At 40.3% G+C, this 24142-nt stretch overlaps 1 protein-coding gene across 6 annotated transcripts in view; it reads left to right on the top strand.

The window, feature by feature from the left end:
* Window positions 1-24142, top strand: part of elp1 (elongator acetyltransferase complex subunit 1) — a 74101-nt gene that overhangs the window by 27589 nt on the left and 22370 nt on the right. For 4 of the 6 annotated variants that reach the window (XM_041186985.1, XM_041186984.1, XM_041186980.1 and 1 more), the window contains exons 13-26: window positions 1315-1414; window positions 4230-4406; window positions 5459-5589; window positions 6816-6925; window positions 7719-7772; window positions 7875-7980; window positions 8324-8439; window positions 15121-15194; window positions 16685-16763; window positions 18810-18889; window positions 20182-20313; window positions 21161-21246; window positions 22439-22587; window positions 22878-23001. In XM_041186985.1, the coding sequence (XP_041042919.1) occupies window positions 1315-1414; window positions 4230-4406; window positions 5459-5589; window positions 6816-6925; window positions 7719-7772; window positions 7875-7980; window positions 8324-8439; window positions 15121-15194; window positions 16685-16763; window positions 18810-18889; window positions 20182-20313; window positions 21161-21246; window positions 22439-22587; window positions 22878-23001 (1518 nt within the window). The remainder of the gene's footprint in view (window positions 1-1314; window positions 1415-4229; window positions 4407-5458; window positions 5590-6815; window positions 6926-7718; window positions 7773-7874; window positions 7981-8323; window positions 8440-15120; window positions 15195-16684; window positions 16764-18809; window positions 18890-20181; window positions 20314-21160; window positions 21247-22438; window positions 22588-22877; window positions 23002-24142) is intronic. The other 2 variants (XM_041186983.1, XM_041186982.1) reach the window with 2 other exon arrangements.

Genomic DNA, 24142 nt, shown 5'->3' with positions numbered 1-24142 from the left:
CCTTTAGTAGGCTTCTTCCTAGGGATGAATTTTTGCTGTGTCTCCCAAATTACTCCCAGAAACTCCTGCCATTGCTGTTCCACTGTCTTTCCTGCTAGGCTCATCTCCCAGTCAATTCTGGCCAGCTCCTCCCTCATGCCTCTGTAGTTGCCTTTATTCAACTGTAATACCATTACATCTGATTCCAGCTTTTTCCTCTCAAATTGCAGGGTAAATTCTATCATATTATGGTCACTTCCTCCTAAGGGTTCCTTTACCTTAAGCTCCCTTATCAAATCTGCCTCATTACACATCACTAAATCTAGAATTGCCTGTTCACTAGTGGGCTCCACCACAAGCTGCTCCAAAAAGCCATCTCGTAGATATTCCACAAATTTCTTTTCTTGGGATCCACTACCAACTAGATTTTCCCAGTCTACTTGCATATTGAAATCCCTCATGATCACTGTAACCTTGCCTTTCTTACACGCCTTTTTTATCTCCTGGTGTATCGTGTGCCCCACAGCCTGACTACTGTTCGGAGGCCTGTACATAATCCCATTATAATTTCTTTACCTTTGCGGTTTCTCAGCTCTACCCACACAGATTCTACATCATCTGACCTTACGTCGTTTCTTAATATCGATTTAATTTCATTTCTTACTAACAAAGCAACCCCACCCCCTCTACCAACCTGCCTATCTTTTCAATAGGATGTATATCCTTGGATATTTAGCTCCCAGTCCTGATCCCCTTGCAGCCATGTCTCCATGATGCCCACCACATCATACCTGCCAATTTCAATCTGCGCCACAAGCTCATTTACCTTATTTCGTATACTGAGTGCATTCAGATACAACACCTTCAGTCCTTTATTTCCTGTCCCCTTTCACTTTGTGGTTAATGAGCTCCTGCAGCTAACAAGAAGAAACTATAAGTAACGTAGAGTTGAAGGAATAGTAGATATAGAAGTACTGAAGAAAGCACAAAAAAGATTTACAAGGAAGATACTGTAAAAGATCGCATGGCACTATTCAAACAAGGATGCCAGAATTGTTCTAGTGATCTTTATCCCTCATCCAACAACACTGAAACAGACTGCCTGATCATTAACATATTGCTGTTTATGGGAGCTTGCTGAGTATAAATTGGCTGCTGTATTTCTCTACATTATAACAGTGACAACAATTCAGAAGTATCTTATTGACTGAAGTGATTTGTGAAGTTGCGGAACATGTTTTGGAATTGTACGTTATTTTTGATTGAAAAAATAAATTATTTTGTATTATCAAAATAACTTTCAATTAGATTTGTATTTTCGCTTTTCTTGAGCAGGTGATGGTGGGAATCAAGAGTCTGCAGCTAAAATTGGTGCCATTGGTGGAAGTGGATCGAAGATACGCATCACAACTCCCAAACTGGTGAAAACATACAGGTTGGTTTATTTTGGTAGCATTCCTCTTCCCTGCTCTTTCATGAACTTATGCTGTACACAACCCATGGCTAGATGGTTTGATACCATCTAGACTTTGCAAACGTGACTGAAAATCACCATTAGTAGATCACAAAGGCGGCTTGCCTTCAGCGCATGTCGAATATCAAGGACATTGATTTTAAATTCCCCCTGTTTGTTCTTCAGATGCCCATTGACAATGCAGATTCCTGATTTTAATCACTCCACCGTTGGCAGCTGTGCTTTCAGCTTCCTAAGCTCTGGAATTCCCTCCCTAAACCCCTCTGCCTCTCTGGCTTGCAGATGCTCCTTAACCTAGTTTAATATCCCCTTGTGTGACTCAGTTTCAAGATTTTTTTGATAATGTTCTTTTGAAAAGCCTTTTGATTTTTTACTATATTAAAGGTGCTATATAAATGTTATTGTTATCTATAAGCTAGGCAAGTGCCTTCTAAACTGCAATTCCTTCAGAAACCCTTCCTGCCAGAATGATACTGGTGTTAAAATGGTTAAATTATGAGGGTGGGTTGCATAGAAGAGGCTTCTATTCCCTTGACTATAGAAGATTAAGGATGATCTAACTGAGGTCTATAAGATAGGATTTGTTAGGGTAGCAGGGTAGCTAGAGAGAAACAGTTTCCTCTGGTGGGGAGCCCAAAACAAGGGGGCTTCACTTTAAAACTCGAGCTAGGTCATTCAGAGGTGAAGCACATTTTTGCACAGAGTGAAGCTCCCTCAACCAAAAAGCTGTTGAGGCTGGGGGGTCAATTGAAAATCTTAGAACTAGGATTGGTAGATTTTTGTTAAGCAAGGGAACGTAGGAACAGGAGTATGCAATTTGGCTCATCAAGCCTGCCCCACCATTTGTTTAGATCACGGCTGATCATCTACCTTAATGCCACTTTCCTGCACTATCTCAAGGAATACCCTTGATTTCTATCTTGAACATGCTCAGTGATTGTGCTTTCACAGCCCTCTGGGGTAGAGAATTCCAAAGATTCACCATCTCTGAGTGAAGAAATTCCTCCTCATCTCAGTCCTAAATGGCTTACCCCTTATCCTGCGATTGTGCCTCCTGGTTTTAGACTCACCAGGCAGGGAAAACATCTTATCTATGTTCAACCTGTCACGCCGTATAAGAATTTTGTAAGTTTCAATGAGGTCATCCCTCATTCTTCAAAGCTCTAGGGAATATAGACCCAGTCTCCTGAATCACTCCTCATATGACAATTCCACCATCCCAGGGATTCATTTGGTACACCTGCATTGCATGGAGGTTATTAAGGGTATTAAGGGTCGTGGAACCAAGACGGGTGAATGGATAGGAAACAGACCTGCCGTGATTTAATTGAATGGCGGAACACGCTGGTGGGGCCAAATGGTTTACTCCTGTTCTTATGTTCCTGAACTTGCTGGCACAGACACAATGGGCTGAATGGCCTTCAGTGCTGTATCATTCTATGATTGTAACATCTGTTGCCTAAATAGTGGCAATAGGACTAAATAACTTGATTCTCTACCTGCTGCAACGAATACCAAACTTCTAACAGCTGTTAGCACATTATAGGACCATTTGGGAGCCCACCACTCCCAAATATAGGAATTCAGAAACCAGACCCCACCAAGTAATGATTCTTGCAGGCAAATGCAGAAGTGACCTTAAGGCTTCCAATGCATTCCAGCACTATTCCACAAGACAAACACACTGCAATTTCACTATTTTGGAGTATGTATGTTACAAATTACGCACTATACTTTGCATTAAGAATATCACCAAACAATCACATGGTAGTGCAGAACTTGCATATTGCTGAAAAGAGACATGCTGCCAAAGCTTTTTGTCTTGCACTCATCAAGACAAACTCAAGAATGCCAAATTTCAAATGACGATAACAGTGTATACTATGGGAGAAAAGGGTGCTGGTTGGTTGGCAAGTTGATTCTGATGAGCTGAAATGTTGCAATGAAGAACACAACAGGAAACTAAAGATAAAACTAAAACCTTACTGAACCAGCCCACACTTGCAAAACCCAAAACAAAACATCTACTGTTAGATGTGATTCCGTGATTGGGCAGCACTTGCTAAAAAGAGTCATACGGACTCGAAACGTTAACTCTGTTTCTCTCTCCACAGATGCTGCCAGACATGCTGAGTTTTTCCAGCATTTTCTGTTTTTATTTTAGATTTCCAGCATCTGCAGTGTTTTGTTTTACCTGAGTGCACTAATAGCTACACTAACAACCAATTCAAGATAATCAGTCAAGCTCGTAACATGTCTCATTTACGCTTGCTAGAAGTGACATACATTCATAAACAGGGTCCCATTCTCAGTAAACAAAAGGAATATGTTCAAACCTTGTGCCTCTTTTGAATTACCCAAGAGCTTGGGGAGCCTGTATTTCTCCATGGCAATGTCTTGCCCAATCAGAGTCAACTTGCCAACCAATCAGCACCCTTTCCTCCTGTAGTATACATTGTTGTGATCATTTGAAATTTGGCATTCTTGTGTTTGTCCTGATGTGTGCAAGACAGAAAGCTTCGGCGACATGTTCTCTTTCCATCAACACTCGATGTGAACATGACAATGTATTATAACCCAGCAAGTAATAGAAATAGGAAGTATAGATTAAAGTATTAACATCGCTGAAGTTTTCCCAACTAACTATTCACAAAAGTTAAATTTTGCAAACATCGTTTGTACCCAAGGGATTAATTTTGAATGAATTCTTTTAAAAAAGGATGATTGAACTCTGATCAATTTTTGTTCTAACTTTTTGTTTTTGTGGAAATTACAGGATTAAGTTTGAAGAAGGAGTTACTGAATCCCTGAACCCGTTGAAGTTGCGAATGATTACCTGGGTAAAGGAAAATACATTTCTAGCTCTGTGTCAAGGTCCCAGGACTTCACAGTCTGTTGTCTGTCAGCTGGTAACTTCATCAGAAGAGTTTCAGGAGGAAGAGATTCGGATCAGGTATGGAACCTGACCCATTTTGGAAGGATCATCCTTTTATAGAGTCAGAGATCTCGAACAACTTATCAAGGCTCCTTCGATAGCACCTTCCAAGCCCACGACCTCTACACCTAGAAGGACAAGGGCAGCAGGTGCCCCACCTGAAAGTTTCACTCCAAGTCACACCCTACCCTGACTTGCAACTATGTTGCCGTTCCATCACTGTCAAAATCCTGGAACTCCCTCCCTATCAGAAATGTGGGTGTTCCTGCAGCACATGGGCTGCAGCAGTTCAAGCAGGCAGCACACCACCACCTAAAGGGTAATTACAGTTGGGCAATAAATGCTGGCCTAGCCAGTGACGCCTACATCCATGAACTAATAAAAAAAACAAACAATCCTAATCATACTTGCATTTTCAAAATGCAGAATTTGTGGTTTTGCAGCATTCCAGGAATACAGTATTTGCAGCTCGTGGAAATGCTACGGTAATGATATTTAAAAGGCTTTAATCTCAGGGTGCTAGGATAGCTGGGATAGGGCAACTTACTTTTTAAGTATTGTGAGTGAAGTGATTATTGGTTGGGGCTGAAGTAATGGAATTCGGGGAATATCAAAATGCATGCCATTTTAAGTTAGTCTCCATTGTTTCTCTCCTGATTTCCCACCCGCACTGTGACCTGAAATGCCACCATGCTATGCATCAGAATTAAATCTCTGCTGTCAAGTTAAATCCACTTAATTAGAATATATCTTTGACTCTTTTAACTCAATAAATGCTCCTTTCCTACATGCACAGCAAAATGTCTTAAAACCCTGTATAAACAGATAAATTAATGTACAAATATAAACTGAAAATGCTGGAAATGCACAGCAAGTCAGACAGCATCTCGTTGCCTGACCTGCTGAGTATTTCCAGCATATTCTGTCTATATTTCAGAGTTCCGGCATGCGCAGTGTTTTGCCTTTTGTATTGCTGTATCAAATGCTGTCCTTAGATTCTAACCCTGTTCCCTGCTTGTTTGTTGCTTTCTGCTATATTTTTGCAATAATGTTGTTGTTAATTTTTCCAGGTCTCCTGTAACTGTGGATGGTCACGTGATCAACCTGTGTCACAGCCAGAAGACGCATACTGTTGCCTTAGAGCTTTCCAGTGGGCAGATTCTAAGATACCACTGGGGTTTGTGTATTTCTAATCAAACACGTAAATAGAATTTGACCAATGTTTTATCATCATTCTCCAGCTATTGATTTTAGTGAGCTGAAAATTCATAAGGGGAAAATACTTCCTGTGGGCAAGACACTCCATCACAAACAGAGTGATTTCTTTGCATCAGCCAGGGATGTGCAGGCTGGACCCCTTTTCTTTTGAAAAGTGGCCTAATAGAGGTCTTTAAAACTGTGAAAGCTTTTGATAGAACAGACACGGAATGAGAGTGTCCACTTGTGGGAAAGAGCAAAACTAAAGGTCATCAATATAAGATTGCAAAATCTAATAGTGACTTCAGGATAAACTTATTTACCCAGAGAGTGGTGAGAATGTGGATGTCACTACCACAGGGAGTAGTTGAGGCAAATAGTATAGATGCATTCGAGGGGAAACTCGATAATCATATTAGGGAGAAAGAAATAAAGCATTAATGCTAACGGAGTTAAATGTGAAAGAATGGGAGGAAGCTCTGTGATGTATATTCTTTGTAATTGTTACCTTTACAGACATATGAAAACAATTTTAAAAGTCTTTGTTTACTGCCTCTCCCACTCCTGCCAAGCTTCCATCTTTAGTTCATTTTGTGACCAGGACACTTCATTATGCCCCTGTGTCTACACATCAAGCTTAATTGGGTAATGCTTTGAGATGCAGTTTTGTCTGACCAAACAAAACAGGTTTCATCACCTTATCATTGGCCAGTTATCACTGTCAATTCCAAGGTTACTGTGTTGAGGAGATGACTAAACCTACTTTTTAAAACAATATATAGATGAGCTTGTTTTGTAGTACTGTTCTTGGCACCAATTGCATCCAAATAATAATGGTCAGTAAGGCTCTTAATAGGATGCTAACTTTTTGTTTTGTCATTAAGTCAGTGATGTAATGAGTAACTTCCCGCTACTTGCCTTTTTCTCTAGCTTAGAGAATTACAAATTTGCAGATGTGGGGACAGAGGGAATGGTGCTAAACACCTAAGAGTGTTTATTTTGTAAACAATAGGTTTACTCCACCGTTGGCAGCATGCCTTCAGTTACCTGGGCCTTAAGGTCTAGAAATCTGACCCTAAACCCCTTTGACCAAGCGTTTGCCCACCTGCAAAATGTGGCCTGGTGTCAAATTTTGATAACACTCCTATGAAGCATCTTGGGACAAGGTTGAAGATGCTGTGCAAATGTAAGTTGTTGTTGTATATAATAAGATTTCAATGTCTCTTTCAGCCACAGGTTCCTCTGAGCCATGTGTGAAACAGTGGAAGTCGACTACCGGATGTTTAATACAATTTCCTCAGCCTTGTATAGAGACAGCTCTATGTACTGTTGATGGAGAGGTAAGCTGGTTTATCTTCCTCTGGCAGTTTTTTTTCATCTTCCGTCTGAAAGCATCGGCTGCTTGCTACAGCGCTGTCCCACAGGCACCAGATGCAATCTGGATCATTTTGCTGAAAGCCATTCTTAATAGGCATGCCTAAACACTGAGTGTCAGCAGGCTCTTTGGCATGGCCGGGAGGGATACCTGATCCTATCTCCATCCGACATCCACCCTGTGCTTCCAACTATAGGTGCTGAACAGCATTGGCAAGAGCAAACCTTGGGCAATCTATCCCTCCTTAATTGAAAGTTAATTGAAAATAGCACCCTTTTGCCAAATGTCGGAGATTAGCTAACTGACCAAATCTCAGACCTTCCTGATTTTCATGGTCTAGCCACTTATTCCCGTTACTCTTCACCTGGACAGTCCCTCGGGATTGAGGGTGACTTGCTTTCACTCCAGTTTGTCGGGTTCTAAGATGGCTGATGAGGCCAATGCGCGATCTGCAGACTCTGCCACATGCGGGGCAGGTGGCATTTGAAGGATTGGATAGGTGGGTTGTTTGGAGATTGTGCATGTTCCCGACAAAGTCTCATGATATACTCAGCGCCTTCCTGAATGAGCCTTCTCCATTGTGGTCAGTCATAAACCAAGGACTCCCATGACTCTTGTATGTTTGACCTCTTTGGGGTGCTTTGAGGCATTTCCACTCAGTTCATTAACAAATGTGTGCGATGAATGGGTTATTTTATTGCTTCAAGCATCTGCACCTAAAATTAAGGTTAAAATTTTCTACATGTTCTCGCCCCTAGGAAATGGTCTTGGGTCTGACAGAAAGATCTCGATTTTTCATTAATGACTTAGAGGTAAGTTGCGTTTTCTTACAAATCATTTTTTTTTTCTTTGCAAACTTAAAGCAGTGAGTGCCGTTGTAAAAATTATTTTGGGGGTGTTTATGTCCTGAACAGATAGCCTCCAACACCACTTCATTTGTAGTATGTGATGAGTTCCTGCTATTCACAACCCATTCACACATCTGTCGCTGTCTCAATCTTAGGACTACTTCATTAAAAGGTGAGTGTGTAAAGTATACGCAGTAAACTGGATTAAGTTGTTCAAAGGTCAGCATTGTTAGACTTCTTGGAGTGTTGTTTGTTATAAGAAGGAAATTTCTCTTGCCACTCACCGTCCTGTGTAGAATAACTTTCTTGCCACCTATCCTGATGCAAGTTTAAGTATCTGCTTGATTTGAGCAATCTTGATATCTGGTACAAAATCACTAAACGGACCCTCCTTCTTAACCAGGACATTGTAGGTCTTTGCTGCTTTTGCCTGCATTTGTTGGCAACTTGCTGTAACTTTTTAATTAAAACTTTGACTGTCTAAGATTGATTGAATTTGCTGTCTCCACACACAGCTTTGTCGCACCTTACAAGTAGCGATTACCAGCCAAATGATGAAACAGTTCGTAGAGTGGAGAGAGGATCTCGCATCGTGACTGTTGTACCCCAGGACACTAAACTCCTCCTTCAGGTTAGTAATGGTATTACTGAGATGAATTGCTGTCCATTCTCTCATCTACAGTGCAGTAGCTAGGAGAAGGGGTATAATAATTGGGAACAAAACCGAAACACCAATCGTTTTTTTTTAAGAAACAACTTCCCTTTGAAGTTGTGATTCAGCTTTAATGCCAAATAACTGGTGATTTTTAGATTTGTTAGTAATCGACTTAATGCTACACAAGTGGGCACAATCCACACCTGCGAACATCACAGCAAATTTAACTTTTAGTTTCTAGATTTACATACAAAGGGCAGTGGAAATCTGGAACTCTCTTCCTCACAAAGCTCTTGAGGCTGGTGGGGGGGTGGAGGGTATCAATTGAAACATTTCAAAACTGTGATTGTTAGATTTTTGTTAGGTGAGGATATTAAGAGTTACAGAACCAAGGCCGGCCGATGGAGTTAAGATACAAATCAGCCATGATTTAATTGAACGGCAGAACAGATTCAAGGGGTTGAATGATCTACTTTTATCTATATTTGTAAACTTGCTGGCACAGCCATAATGAGCTGTATCATTCTATGATTCCAAATTGTGATGCCTATCTAGTGGTACTATGTCTAATGCTTGATTCTGAGTGAACAAAATACCAATCATCTGCCAACTATTAACCAGTATATCAGTAAGACTTGGTAGATAATTGAATGGCATAACAAGTTCGAGGGACTGAATGGCCTACTCCTGTTTCTATGATCACTTCAGGGCTGTTGGTGCCCGCAGGGTTTTGCCTCAACGTGTCACAACATTCAAGAGTAAGGATGGAAAGCTTCAAAGAATCATAGAATCTTACAGCATAGAAAGGGTGTGTGGCCCATCACAGCTTTCTGAAACAACTAATTCGTTATCTTTCCCTGCTCTTCCCTCATAACCATGCAAATGCATCCCTTCAAGTACTTATCCAAGGAAAGATGTAAAAAGCTTTTTAAAGCTGGGGGTGAGAAATCTACCAGTGCTGCAGCTACAAATTGCTTAGATCAGGGTCTTTAGCCAGAGCTGCAGCGAATAGCTAGAAACCATTCTTCACTTCGTCAACTTCAAATAAACCAGGCAATCGGGATTGCCTTAAAGTAAAAGAATTGAGAGTGCAATATAAGAAGCTGACCTTAATCTTCATGATCCTGTGCTACTTTTCACTGACCACATGTACAGCGATGCAGTGGAAACCCATGTGTTTTAGTGTGGTATTGTCTTCAGGGTGCCTGGATGGCCAGAATCAATGACCGAGACCATAGGAGAGCCCATGAACATGCAATTTAGGAGCAGGAGTAGGCTGTCGGGCCTCTCGAGCCTTCTCCGCCATTCAGTAAGATCATGGCTGATCGGATTGTAACCTAAACTCCACATTCTGCCTACCCCCAATAACCTTGGCCTCCCTTGTTAGTCAAGACTCTATCTTAGAAAAATATTCAGTGACCCTGCCTCCAAGGAAGAGAGTTTCAAAGATTCACGACCCTAGTACCACTAGATAGGCATCACAATTTGGAATCACAGAATGATGATTCTTTTGAGAGAAAAAATACCTTCTCGTCTCCCATCTTAAATGGGAGAGCCCTTATTTTTCAATTGAGCAGTGACATGGAGGTGGGCTGAGGAGAGTGCTCAGCTCTCATACTGCCTCTAGTCCTGATTCTCATTTGAGGAGTACTGAATTTAATTTTGTGAAGCATGTTTGTAATCACCACAGCCAATGTTAATTGCTGTGCAAACCAAATCCCAGAGGGAAACTTGGCTTACGGGCCATAGCCTTTTTTTAATACTCTGTAAGCGAGAAGCCGACATACCGATCTCAGAAGTAAGAGGTCCAGTATCACTTCTGGGGTTTAAAAAAATTATAAGAAAAGGTTTTATTAGCAAGAATAAAAGAAAACTTAAGTGCACAAGATTACAGCTGCACAATTAAGGTTAGTCCAACAAAACATTCCCCAAAAGGACTCTCTTTTTGGTTAGACCACCAAATAAACATCTCCAGGCAACACTCCCTTATAGATGTTAACTATAAAAAAATCCATTGATATTGCACAAGGCAAACTGCTGTACTTCAATAAAGGCATACCGCATGACCCCTTCCCTCTTCCACTCTGTGGTGGAATCCACCACAAAATAAAACTGCTTGTTTCAAGCTAGAAAAGGTTTGGGCTACATGGATGGCTGGTTTAAATGGCATCCTCTCCCAGCCCAGAGCTCCAGCTATAGCTCAAACAGCTCCAGCTATCTCTATCCTAACCTCTCCACAGTAACTCTAAAATACCTTTTTTCCCCCTTTGTTCTCACACCTCTTTAAAAACTCAAATTCTTCCAATTATAAAATCTTTTATGTCTCTACCTTAACTTTGCTTTTGGGTCAATAAAATATAATATCCCCACTACTGTTTACCTAGGGAACTCCCACAAGATGCAAGCATGTTTCTTGTACCCTCTGACTCCCCTTTGATATTCAACTTATCTAAAAATGTAAATGTTAAATCTAACCTATTTACTTGTACCTCAACCTAACACCTCTACCCTTTTCATGTTTTAACCCCCCCCCCCCACCAGACAACCTGACTCCTATTAATCTCTGCCCATCTTAATTAAATCTCTCACACACAAACAGCCTTCTTTATAGAATAGCACAATATTCCCCGTAAAATTTTAAAAATAACATCCATTCTCTCATCTCCCTGCTTAGCAAAAAATGAACCATCATAATTCCAGAAAGATGGTTTCATTTTTCAACCAATTTCCTACTCCTTACTACATTTAACTATACAAACAAAATGATTATGCTGTAATGTACATGTATTAACCATGGAAACATATACACAAGTCGTTTGTAAAAATAGAGTTCATTCCAGTCCATTCTCCACTTGCCAATATCCAAGTTCTTTTGAATTTTAAACTCTTGACAATGCACCTGCAATCAAATTTTCTCATCCAGCCACATGTATCATTTGTAAATTGAATGGTTGCAATAATAAACTCCACCGAAACAGTCTTGAGTTTCTGTTCTGAAACTTTTCCAGAAACTTCAAAGGATTGTGGTCAGTATGTATAACTGTCTCTGAAGAAGTGTTTGGAACAAACACTTCAAAATGCTGCAAAGTTAACACCAAATTTAATTTCTTTTTCTTTATAGTTGAATATTTCTTCTGGTGTACATTCAACTTCCATGACAAATATCCCACCAGCTTCTCAATTCCTAGTTCATCTCCTTGCAGCAAAACTGCACCAACACCAACATCACTGGCATCAATAGCCAACTTAAGCTGCTTTGTATAATCAGGTGCTGATAGAACAGATGTGGCTGTTAGTACAGCTTTCAGTCTCTTCTTGGCCTCCACCTATCACTAGCCCCCTATCGAGCCCTACCTGTTCCCCCACAACCCACCAGCTTATATTTCATCTCATTTCTATATTTCTTAGTTCTGATGAAGGATCATACGAACTCGAAACGTCAACTATATTCCTCTCTGCAGATGCTGTCAGACCTGCTGAGTTTTTCCAGGTATTTTTGTTTTTGTTCTAGATTTCCAACATCCGCAGCGTTTTGCTTTTATCATGTCTAGCTAAATCTGTTTTCCCCAGTTTATTTCCACAAATTGCTTTGTGTGACTGCTATAGCTCTTTTAAATCACTGTCACTTTTCTGAAAGGTAATCTAACATTGCACCTAGATTCTTAATCACTTCCTCATTGTCCAGTTTATTCAGAGGAAGATCAATTTCAAAATCCTTAATTTCTACCCCCATTTCCTTACTTATAACTACCAGTACCACCCCCTGTTTATCCTCTCTGTTGAAGCATTTTTTGAGCATATTTACATGGCATACTCGCTGACTCTTCCTTCTATATGAGGTATTTACTACGTAGTTTACATCACTCAGTTTGTTTTCAGTCTGGTAAGGTCCACTAAACCCTGACGTCAATGGTTCGCCTGACACTGGCAACAATGCTAACACTTTTTCCCCGGCCACAAAACCACGAGCCTTTGCCCTTTTGTCTGCCATTGCTTTCATCATTTGTTGAGATATCTTTAAATGTTTTCTAGCTAGCTCACATGTCTTACTCAATCTCTCTCTGAATTTCATCACATAATCCTGGAGAGTTGTTTCAGCACTTTGATTCGCTAATTTCTCCTGAATCAGTTTGAGTGGTCCCCTTACTTAATGACCATAAATTAACTTGAAAGGACTGAATCCTGTTGACTCATTAGGGGCGTCCCCAATAGCAAGCAACAAGAATGGAATCCCTCGATCCCAATCAAGTGGATAATATTGACTATATGCTTTAATATCTTTAAAGTCTGATGCCACCTTTCTAAGGCACCTTGGTATTCAGGGTGATGGCTGATGACCTAAATTGCTTCATCCCTAGGCTGTTCATTATTTCTTTAAACAGCTATGACATGAAACTTGATCCCTGATCCAATTGTATTTCTTTTGGTGATCCATTTCTTGTAAAGAATTTGGTTAACTCCTCTACAATCACCTTTGCTGTAATTTTCCTTAAAGGTATTGTTTCTGGAAATCTTGTGGATACATCCATGATTGTCATTAAGTACTGATTTCCACTTTTAGTCTCAGCGAGGGGTCCTACACAATTAATTAGAACCCTGTTATAAGGTTCCTCAAATATTGGAATTAAAGGTGCAGGCTTACCCACTGCTTGAAGTTTTCCTATCACCTGACATGTTTGACAGAATTTGACACATTTTTATGTAGTCCAGGCCAGTAGAAATGTTTTTGTATCTTAGTTTGAGTTTTCCTAATTCCCAAATGTCCAGCCATTGGAATTTCATGAGCCACTCTCAAAAATTTCATTCCGGCACCCAGATGGTATCACTACTTGGTGCACTGTCACCCACTTTTCATCTGCCGGAATATGAGACGGTCTCCATTCCCTCATTAACATATTGTTCTTAATGTAATAACATCCTGGAATGTATTCTGCTTCTGTTTCAGAATAAGCTTCAAACCTGAATCAATTCAGCAGCAATTCCACTAACTTTACTAACTAAACACTTCAACCTCATCCTCTTTAATTTTCTGCTCCTGAGTAATATTTTCAAAGATTGATCCAGCCAACTGAATTTTAGCATCCTCCCCCTCTCTTTTAGATTCTTCCTCTTCTTGTTTAAACTTGTGTGTTTGTGACCTCATCACTACACCATCTGGAAGCATTCCGGGATGCTCTTTCTGTAAAACCTCTGTTGATTGTGTCTCAACAGGCTGCTCTACTGCAGCAGGCATAGTCAATATCTCTGATCCAGCTATATCATTCCCTAGAATAAACTGAACCCCTGTAATGGGAAATTTCTCTACTACCCCAACAATCACCTCTTCTGTTTTCAACTCATTTTTTAAGTTTACCTTACACAATGAAATGGGGTTGACTTCACTATGGATTCCCATAATTAATATTTTATCCTGCAGTAACCCTTTTGGACAACAGATGGCACTATAACATTAAGGACTGGCTAGCCCCAGTATCCCTTAAAATGTTGACATCCTTTCCTGCTCTTCCCTGTACACATTGATATATTTTCCCTTCTTAAGGAGCCCTAGCACAACTGGAGTCAATGATAATTAGGAGGAAAACTCTCTGCTGGTTGGAGTCATATGTAGCACAAAGGAGAATGGTTGTGGTTGTTGGAGGTCAGTCATCTCAGCTCCAGGACATCACTGCAGAAGTTCCTCAGGGTAGTGTCCTCAACCCAACCATCTTCAGCTGCTTCATCAATGACCTTCCTTCCATCATAAGGTTCCATTGTTTGCACACCTCTTTGAAACTCAAATCCTTCCAATTATAAAATCTTTTATGTCTCTACCTTGTCTTTGCTTTTGGGTTAATAGAACATAATGCCCCCACTACTATTTACCTGTGGATCTCCTGCAAGATACAAACATGTTTCTCCATCTAACCTATTTACTTGTACCTCAACCCAACACCTCTATCCTTTACATGTTTTAAAGCCCCCCCCCGCCCCAGACAACCTGATTCCTATTAATCTCTGCCCAGCTTAATTCAATCATTCACACACATGCCCAACCTTCTTTACATAATAACAATAATCCCCAAAAAATATATTTTTTAAAATAACATCCATTCTCTCATGTTCATCACATATAAGCTCCAGGTGTTCATGAAAAATACGTGAGCTGGCTCAAATGTTCAAATTTTGTTATCCTCATTTGCAACAGTTTTAAGTGTGGAGTGGAAGAAAAATTAAGAGTATTATGCTGAAGAAACCTGTAATGAAGAATGTCATTTCCCCTCTGTCACTGCTTCATGGGCTGTTTTATATATTTTTTTCTACAACAACATGCATTTATGTAACACCTTTAATGTAGGAAAATGTTCAAAGATGTTTCCCTGGAGTGTTATCAAACAAAATTTGTCACTGAGCCATGTATTAGAACTGGTGACCAAAAGCTTGGTCAAAGAGATAAGCTTGAAGGCATGTCTTAAAGGAGAAAAGAGAAGTAGAGAGGCAGAGAAGTTTATGAAGGGAATTCCAGAGCTAAGGGTCTCAGCAGCTGAAGGCATGCCCGCCACTGGTAGAGCGATGAAAATTTGGGGTGTGCATGAGCCCAAAACTGGAGGAGCATAGAGACCTTGTAAGGGCTGGAGGACCATCTTTAGGTGAATTGTCAGATTTCTGTTCTCTGTGCAGATGCCGCGTGGAAATCTGGAAGTCGTTCATCACCGTGCATTGGTACTGGCCCAGGTGCGAAAATATCTGGACAGGTCTGTAGATCATTAACCCCAACTAAAATCAGAATTGAAATTGTGAACAATTTTCAAATACTACAATAGTTGACTCTGCTGCAGTTTATTAATCCTTCTGGAAAGCTATATTTGGGTTCTTTTTAGAACAGAGATGTAACAGAGGTGCTCTAAACTATGAAGGGTTTTGATAGAGTAAACATGGAGAAACTGTATTCACTGGCAGAGGGATCAGCAACCAAAGACCACAAAATTAAGATGAGTGACAGAGGAACTGAGGGGACATGAGAATTTCATTTACTCAGCCTGTTGTTATGATCTGGGCTGCCAGTGTGCTGCCCTAAAGGTTAGAAGAAGAAGATTGAACAGTAACTTACAAAAGGGAATTGGATAAATACTTGGAAAAGAAATATTTGCAGGGCTGTAGGGAAACTAGGGAGTGGGCGACGAGTTCAACAGCTCTTCCAGATAGCCAGCCGGGGCTTGATGGGCCAAATGGCCTTCTGTGTTGTTAAGATTCTATTTTTGGAGCAACAGATGAGTAAGAAAAGTGTCAGTGCTGAGTGCATTATATTAAAGGCCTAATCCGCTTGAGAACGTTTGTGAGAAAATTAGAGAAGCTGTAGAATGGTAAAGATCTTATCACGCTACTGTAAGAAGGCACTAAGAAGGGGAGAGGGTCACCGAGCTCTGCTCACACCAGTTGATGTCAGTTGAGAAATGGTCTGGGAATAACCTCCCAGGAATAGTGTCTGGCACAGAGACCTGGAGAAGGAGAAACCAGTACATTACGGACACTCCAGGGACTGACATCAACTGTTCTTTTTGTTCTGCAGGTGTCTTTAGCTCAAAATGGTCATTATGTGCATTGTAAAAATTTTCAGTAGAATGGAGAGATTTTTTTTAATCCAATATCCACAGAAGCCAAGAAACTGCTCTGACCCAGGGACAGAACTGTTCAAGCACCCATTCCCAGAGATAGAGGACTTTCTTCGCTGCTCTGCATGTTGAGTAATGAGCTTGCCATTCCTCAAGAACTGTTTCTTTCAGAAAACCCACTGCCTCCTTGTGCTCACCTGTCAGCACTGACATCATGAGAATTAGGGAGCAGAAAGGGAGCAAGCTGCAAGATAAAGTGCCAATGATCCCAACACACTGAAAGTTCTAGATATCGCAGCTTTGCCACAGGCTAAGACCCATTTTAAGTTGTAAAAGGGCTTGGTGCATCGAAGATTGTCTGTAGTTTTTAATTTGCGAGTATCCATGAATTTAGAGTGCCTGTTCTGTACCTCACTACATAAATTATTTCAGGGTCTCAGTAGTGGCTATTTTCTTGCAAATATCCTTTTATATAGGTTTCAATAAGTGGCCACTTTTTTCAAATGTCCTTTTATGTAGATTTCACTGTCTTTATTAAAATAAAAAGGAAAACATTGTAAGTTCTCGTAAAGCAATTATTGCTGTATGAAACAGTGGCTATGGATTCAACTTGTTCATTACCTTTTCCTTAGGCTTAAGTACAAGGAAGCCTTTGAATGTATGAGAAAGTTGAGAATAAATCTCAATCTCATCCATGATCACAACCCGAAGGTGAGTATTTTTATCAAATTTTGCAAAACATCTTTTACCATGTTTACCCTGATGCCATGTCTTCTGCTGAGGGGAGGAGATTGATCCCCAGGCTATTGCACAGTACTTTCCGCATAGTAACTGACAAATAGAAGATGTGTTTTGGCAGTTCGGCTCCTTTGGTCCTTCACTTTATCATAGAAAGCACCAATACCTGTGCATTTGTAAGCTAAGTAAAAGCCCCTCTAGCACAGTGAAGCAGGGCCTCTTTGTAGTTGAAGTGTTGGTCTTTAGTGATGTGATCCTCAGAGTTATAAACACACTATATAGCTCCTTTCATGATCTCGGGACAAACCAAAGCGCTTTACAGCCAATGAATTATTTTTGAAGTATAGTCACTGTTGAAATGTGGAAGTCATTGTGCACAGCAAGGTTACTCAGAAAAAAACATGATAGAATCTACAGCATGGAAACAGACAATGTAGGCTTACTGGTCTATGCTAGTCTCTTATGCTCCACACGAGCTTCCTTCCACCCTTCTTCATTTCACCTTATCAGCATATCCTTCTATTCTTTTCTCCCTCATCCAGTTTCCCCTTCAAGCATCCATGCTGTTCACCTCAACCACTCCTTATGGTTGCATCTTTCACATTCTGGGTAAAGAATTTTGTCCTGAATTCCCTATTGGATTTGTTAGTGACTGATATTTTTGAGTCCTAGTTTTGGACTCCCCAAACAAGTGGAAACATCTCTATGCCTACTGTATCAAACCCTTCCATCATCTTTAAGACCTATTAATTCATCCCTTAAGCATCTCTAGAGAATAGAGCCCCAACCTGTTTAGCCTTTCCTGTAAGGTATAACCTCTCAGTTCTGGTATCATCCCTGTTAATTTTTTTTCATCTTCACCACAGCCTCTTTTATCCTTATAATATGGTATCTGGAACTGTGCACAGTAGTCTTAAGTGTGGTCTAACCTAGTTTCAAGACAAGTTTACAGACTTCCATAATGACTAAGTAATCTATTTTAGTGATGTTGGTCGAAGGGTGAATATTGGCCAGGACACTGGAGAGAACTCCCCTGCTCTTCACAATATTGCCATGAGATCTTTTACACCCAGCAGAGAGAGCCGGCAAGACCTTGGTTTAACGTATCGTCCGAAAGACAGCCACCACAACAGTGCAGTACTCCCTCAGTATTGCACTGGTAGTAGGAATAGATTCTGCAGATTCCAAGTGTCAGATCAGGCTAAACCACTGAATGTTCAGACACCTTCACCCACTATCAAATCATCGTATCACCTTATTTAAGGAACTGGAAGCAGTTCAGAGAAGGTTTACTAGATTAATATCTGAAATGGGCGGGTTGCCTTATGAGGAAAGGTTGGACAGGCTAGGCTTGTATCCGCTGGAATTTAGAAGAGTAAGAGGTGACTTGATTGAAATATGTAAGATCCTGAGGGATCTTGACAAGGTGGATGTGGAAAAGATGTTTCCTCTTGTAGGAGAATCTAGAACTAAGGGTCAACGTTTAAAAGTAAATCAGAGATGAGGAAAAATTTTTTCTCTGAGAGTCTTTGGACTCTTTTCCTCAAAAGGGGGTGGGAACAGAGTCTTTAAATATTTTTAAGGCAGAGCTAGATAGATTCTTGAAAAGCAAGGGAGTGAAAGGTTATCAGGGTAGGCAGGAACGTGGAGCTGAGGTTGCAATCAGATAAGCCATGATCTTATTAAATGGAGGTGCAGGCTTGAGGGGCTGAATGACCTACTCCTCTTAATTCATATTTTCGTATCTGGAAACTTAATAATGACTGGCTGAAGACTCAGTTTGCAGTTTTAACCAGAATAACCCATTTTCAGAATGTAAAAAGAGAACCTTATTCATTATGCACTAAGTTACAGCAGAGAAAAATGTTGAATTGATCCAGAACATGATTAAATGCACTGCATTGCTCCAAGGATAAAAATGGAATCATCCAAGTGACATACATTGATTGCAAGTTTGTCCAGAGTTGCATTTATTTGTCGTGTTAATGTATATTTGCCAATACATCTGTTTGTCCTCAGGTATTTTTGGAAAATTTGGAGAATTTCGTGAAGCAGGTCGATTCTATAAATTACATCAATTTGTTCCTTACTGAATTGAAGTAAGTGTTCTTAAAAAAATCTTTAATTTATGTAGCGCCATTGATTACAAAAGAACAGTCTAAAGAGCTTTACAGTAATTTTGAAGTGTAGTCACTGTTATAATGTAGGGATTGCAGCAGTCAATTTGCACACAGCAAGCTCCCATGAACAGCAATGTGATAATGATCAGAATTGTTTTTAGTGATGATGTTCTAGGGATAAATATTGGCCAGGATGCTGAGGTGAACTCTCTTGCTCTTCTTCAAAATAGTGGCATGGGACCTTTTGTGTCCATCTGAGAGGCCAGATGAGGAGTGAATCAAAAGGCGGCACCTCTGACAGTGCTAAATTTCTTCAGCACTGCATTGGGAATTTTTTGTGCTTAAGTCTCTGATTTTCTGATTCAGAAGCAAGACTGTTACCCAGTGAGCCATGGCTGACGAGGAACGTTTGTCATTGTCTCAAAGGTTTTTTTTTAAGTCATGCCTTCGACGGTACAGTACTCCATTGTGTCTTTATCAGGTTTGTGGTGGAACCGAATCAAGAGTGCTCCAAGCGCCATGTTGAAAATGCAGGTCAATGTTAGCCACTGATCTCCCTCCCCCAGGAGTCAGCGTTGCTTCTTTCATGGGACATGGGTGTTGCTGGCTAGGCCAGCATTTTTATTGCCTATCCCTAATTGACTTTGAGAAGGTGATGGCGAACTGCCTTCTTGAACAGCTGTAATCTGTGGTGTAGGAACACCCACAGTGCTGTTTGGGAGGGAGTTCCAAGATTTTGACCCAGTGACAGTAAAGTAACGGCCGATATATTTCCAAGTCAGGATGGTGTATGGCTTGGAGGGGAACTTGCAGGTGATGGTCTTCCCATGCATCTGCTGCCCTTCTCCTTCTAAGTGGTAGAAGTTGCAGGTTTGAAAGGTGTTGTTGAAGGAACCTTGATGAGTTGCCACAATGCATCTCCTAGATGGTACACACTGCTGCTACTGTGCGTCAGTGGGGGAAGGGAGTGTATATTTAAGGTGGCGGATGGGGTGCTAATCAAGTGGGCTGCTTTGCATTTCCTCCTCTTTGTCGCAGACACACTGCATCCTGGGGTGTCAGAAGAACTTCCAGGTCTGCCCTGATGACATGTGAGGATCAGGTTTGCTTAGTCCTCAAATGCATCATTTAGGCGTTTGTTCCCATCAGAGGGTTATTTGGGGAAAACCAATTTCTTACGGAATATTTTTTTAAAAATCTGAATTAAAGACAGAGCATCCTTAAAACCAATGACACCATTTTGTTCCACATACATCTCTCTTCTTTTCCAGAGAGGAAGATGTCACAAAAACAATGTACCCACATCTCCCCAGCTCATCAACTTCAGCACCTGAGATTGGGACTAAAGTGAACACAGTCTGTGATGCACTGCGAACTACTATGGAGAGAATCAACCCTCACAAGTAAGAAAGATTTGCATTATGTAGCACCTTAGATGATCCATGATGGCCAAAGCTCTTTGCAACCAATGAACTGTTGTAACGTAGGAAATCCGGCAGCCAATTTGTGCACAGCAAGCTCCCACAATTAACAATGTAACAATGACCATTTAATCAGTTATTTATTATTGTTGGTTGAGGGGTAAATTTTAGCCTAGGACATGAGGGAGGAGTCTCCTGCTCTTCTTTGAAACACTGGATGGGACCTTTTACTTTCACCTGAGAGAGCAGAGAGGAGCTTGGTTTAACATTTTATCCAAGAGGTAGCAATGCCAACAGTGTGGCACTCCCTCAGTTATGCACTGGGGCTGTCAGCCTGGATTTTGTCCTCAAGTCTGGAGTGATACTTGAATCCACAACTTACTGACTCCTCAGCAAGAGTGCTTTGCACTGAGCCACTGCTGACACTAACAGTAATGGTTGTATTTGCTGAAAATGGGATGAATTCTGTGACTCTGCCAACCCAACAAAGTATCTAAAAGGAACAGGGGGCCAAAGAATCAGCAGTATGTTGTTTTATCCCTATTGCCCTTTGCCCTTAGGCCCTCAGTGAGATTGCAAGACCATTCAATACTTGAAATCAGTAACTTGTGAACAATAGCAAACCAACATTCAAATCCTTGTGGAACACACCAAGATTCTTGTCTTCCTTTTGAATCTTCAAAAATTATTATACTTTAGAATGACCGTTTCATCGTAACCATTTTTGATTTTAAAAGAAATATATATATATATATATATATTTAGCTAAACTCAAAACTGTAAATTATTCCTTGCAAAATGTCCTTCACTTACTTGTTATTTTCCACAGATACAGTTTGTCAATCCTGACCTGCCACGTGCGGAAACGTAATCCAGAACTTGAAACTGCTCTTCAAAAAGTCCATGAGCTGAGAGGTAACATTTAAGTGTTCAGGCAAAAATTCGGTTGTATCCCACTGCTTTCCTGATGCAACTCTGAGAGTTGGTAATATCATTATGCCCAAAGGGGCCAGTCCATTGAAATCAATAACAGAAGGGTTTCAGATGCAGATCCCATTGACTGGCCACCTCCTGTTGCTATGCTCCTAAATGTCTGTCGTCTTCATATCTATGGACTTTATTACAAACGCAGAATTCAACAGACCTTTCATTTATATCCTGTAAATAAAGGGAGATCTGCATTTTACATATTTGCATACTGAAATGTTCATAATTGTGCAATCCTTTTATTATTTTATAATTTATTTTTATATTACTAGTCTATAGCTATGTTATGAATTATAATTACTTTTATTTGTATCGTCATTACTATTTGGCACCTGCCACCACGATCTTTCAATAAACTAATTATTTATCTATTTCTGTAGCATGGCTGTTATCTTCCAGAAATAACTAGAATTTTGCTCTTCTTGCCTATTCCAGAAGTGTGATGCTGTAAACTGTGAACCGTTACTGTATCATTTCTTCCCAAATACCTAAGCAACCTTTGAGTGTTTCAGTAGAACATATACAATATCTCGCTGAGTTTTTAATGGATTAACGTCAACACTAGCTATTCTTACTTCCTTCACAGAATGATATAGAATTTACAGCACAGAAACAGCTATTCAGCCCAACTGGTCATGCTGGTGTTTATTCTCCTCACAAGCACCCTACTTCATCTAAGTCTATAAATATATCCTTCTATACCTTTCTCCCTCATGTACCTGTCCAGCTTCCACTTAAAGACATCCATACTATTCACCAGAACTACATGTGATAGAGGAATTCCATTTTTTGGGTGAAGCAATTTCTCCTGAATTCCCTATTGGATTCTTCAGTTATTATTGTATATTGATGGCACTGATATTTCTAAAGTAGGGTAGCTAGAACTCTTCTTTTTAAATTGGGCTGATAAAATGGCCCCTCTCTGCCTCTTTTAACAAATACAGCTAGCACAAGCATGATGGGTCGAATGGTCTCCTGTGCTATAAAATTCTCTGATTGTATGCAACCATACCATCTCTTAACTAATCATGAGAAAAGCCACAGGGGATTCGCATGTAACTTAAAATGAGTGCTGCTCTCTCCCTCATTTCTTACTATCACTTGTTATTACATATTGCAGCGGATCCTCCATCTGATCCTGAGGCAGTCGGTGCCGAGGAAGCATTGAAATACCTCCTCTTCCTGGTGGATGTTAATGAACTATACGACTATGCAGTGGGCACGTATGACTTTGATCTAGTGATGATGGTGGCAGAGAAATCGCAAAAGGTTGGCATGCTTTGTTGCTTTTTTTCAAAACTTAATTTTGTTTTAGGACAGGTTTTGCTAGGCTCTATAGGGCAACAGTGAACAAGATGGGCAAGACAGCAAAATCAATCAAAATGTTAAATTAGAAAGGCTGAAGACTGTTCGAAGAAGGTCCACACTAAAGGTTCAAAGGGCTAAATGGTCTACCCTTGTTCCTATGTTCCCACTGATATCAAATAAAATGAGGCTCTGAAGCTGATCTTGAGCATGCTTTGGTTGATGGGCACTTGAATGTTATTCTCTTGTTTCAGGACCCTAAGGAATATCTACCGTTTTTGAACAGCTTGAAGAAAATGGAGACCAATTACCAGCGATACTCCATAGATAAATATTTGAAACGATACAAAAAAGCTCTCAGCCACCTCAGTAAATGTGGTAGGTGCAACTTCAGAACGGCAAATACATTGGGATTTCGCATTTAGGCAACTCGATTGAGCAATTAAAGTTTTCAAAGGCTGAGTGTGCTGATTTATTTACAGGGAATTTATCACTCAGTATAACATCCTGTGTATACGTTTGTACATGTGTAGAGGTGAAGGGTAATATTGACTTGGAAAACTTTTTTTTGACATGTGACCATGTGATGTTGCAAGGAAATTCTTTTGAACCTTGTCCTATAGATTGGATTTTTTTTAAATGAGAATCTACGTGGGCTTGACTTACACGAGATCAGTCTTGATAATTGAAACCTGATTTCATTAAACTTATATAATTAGTTTAATGAATTCCACATGAACTAATTCTGCTGCAAGTTACCAATACTATGAATCATTATCAGGCTAGTTAACATAGTTTGTATTGTTTGGAATAATGGGAACCTGTAACGTAACAACAACAAGTTGTATTTAAATAGTCATTTGGTAGCGCAGAACTTGAGTAATGGTGAGAAAAAGAGACACGTTGTATAAGCTTTTTGTCCTGCACTCATCAGGACAGATTGCAAGATTGCCAACAGTAAAGGGAACAACAATTATACTGCATGAGAAAAGAGTGCTGATTGGTTGGCAAGTTGACTCTGATTGGTAGGGGCATTGCCATGGCAAGTGCAGCAAGGGACAGTTAACTGCTGAGCTTTTGTTCAAATTCAAATAGGCAGGTTGAGTCTGATTGGGCAAGGCATTGCAATAGGAAATGAACAAGGGAATGGCTGTCCCCCAAGCTTTTGTTTAGTTGAAAAAGTTGCAATGTGTGGATATGCTCCATCTATCTGCAAAGGACAGGCTGCTTCACACACAGGGCCCTCTCCTTTGCAGATAATATGCTTTTATTCTTCCTGCCAAAATGGACAATTTCACATTTTTCCACATTATACTTCAATTGCCAGATCTTTGCTCACTCACTGAACCTATCAATATCCTTTTGTCGCCTTCTTATGTCCTCTTCACAACTTACTTTCCTACCTATCTTTGTGTCATCAGCAAATTTAGCAACCACACCATCGGTCCCTTCATCCAAGTTGTTTATATAAATTGTAAGAAATTGAGGTCCCAGCAATGGCACACCACTCATCACATCC

Source organism: Carcharodon carcharias, chromosome 4 (genome assembly GCF_017639515.1).
Source record: "Carcharodon carcharias isolate sCarCar2 chromosome 4, sCarCar2.pri, whole genome shotgun sequence".
Lineage (NCBI taxonomy): Eukaryota > Metazoa > Chordata > Chondrichthyes > Lamniformes > Lamnidae > Carcharodon > Carcharodon carcharias.
The sequence above is the reverse complement of the archived record's forward strand: the minus strand, read 5'-3'. Positions and strand labels throughout refer to the sequence as shown.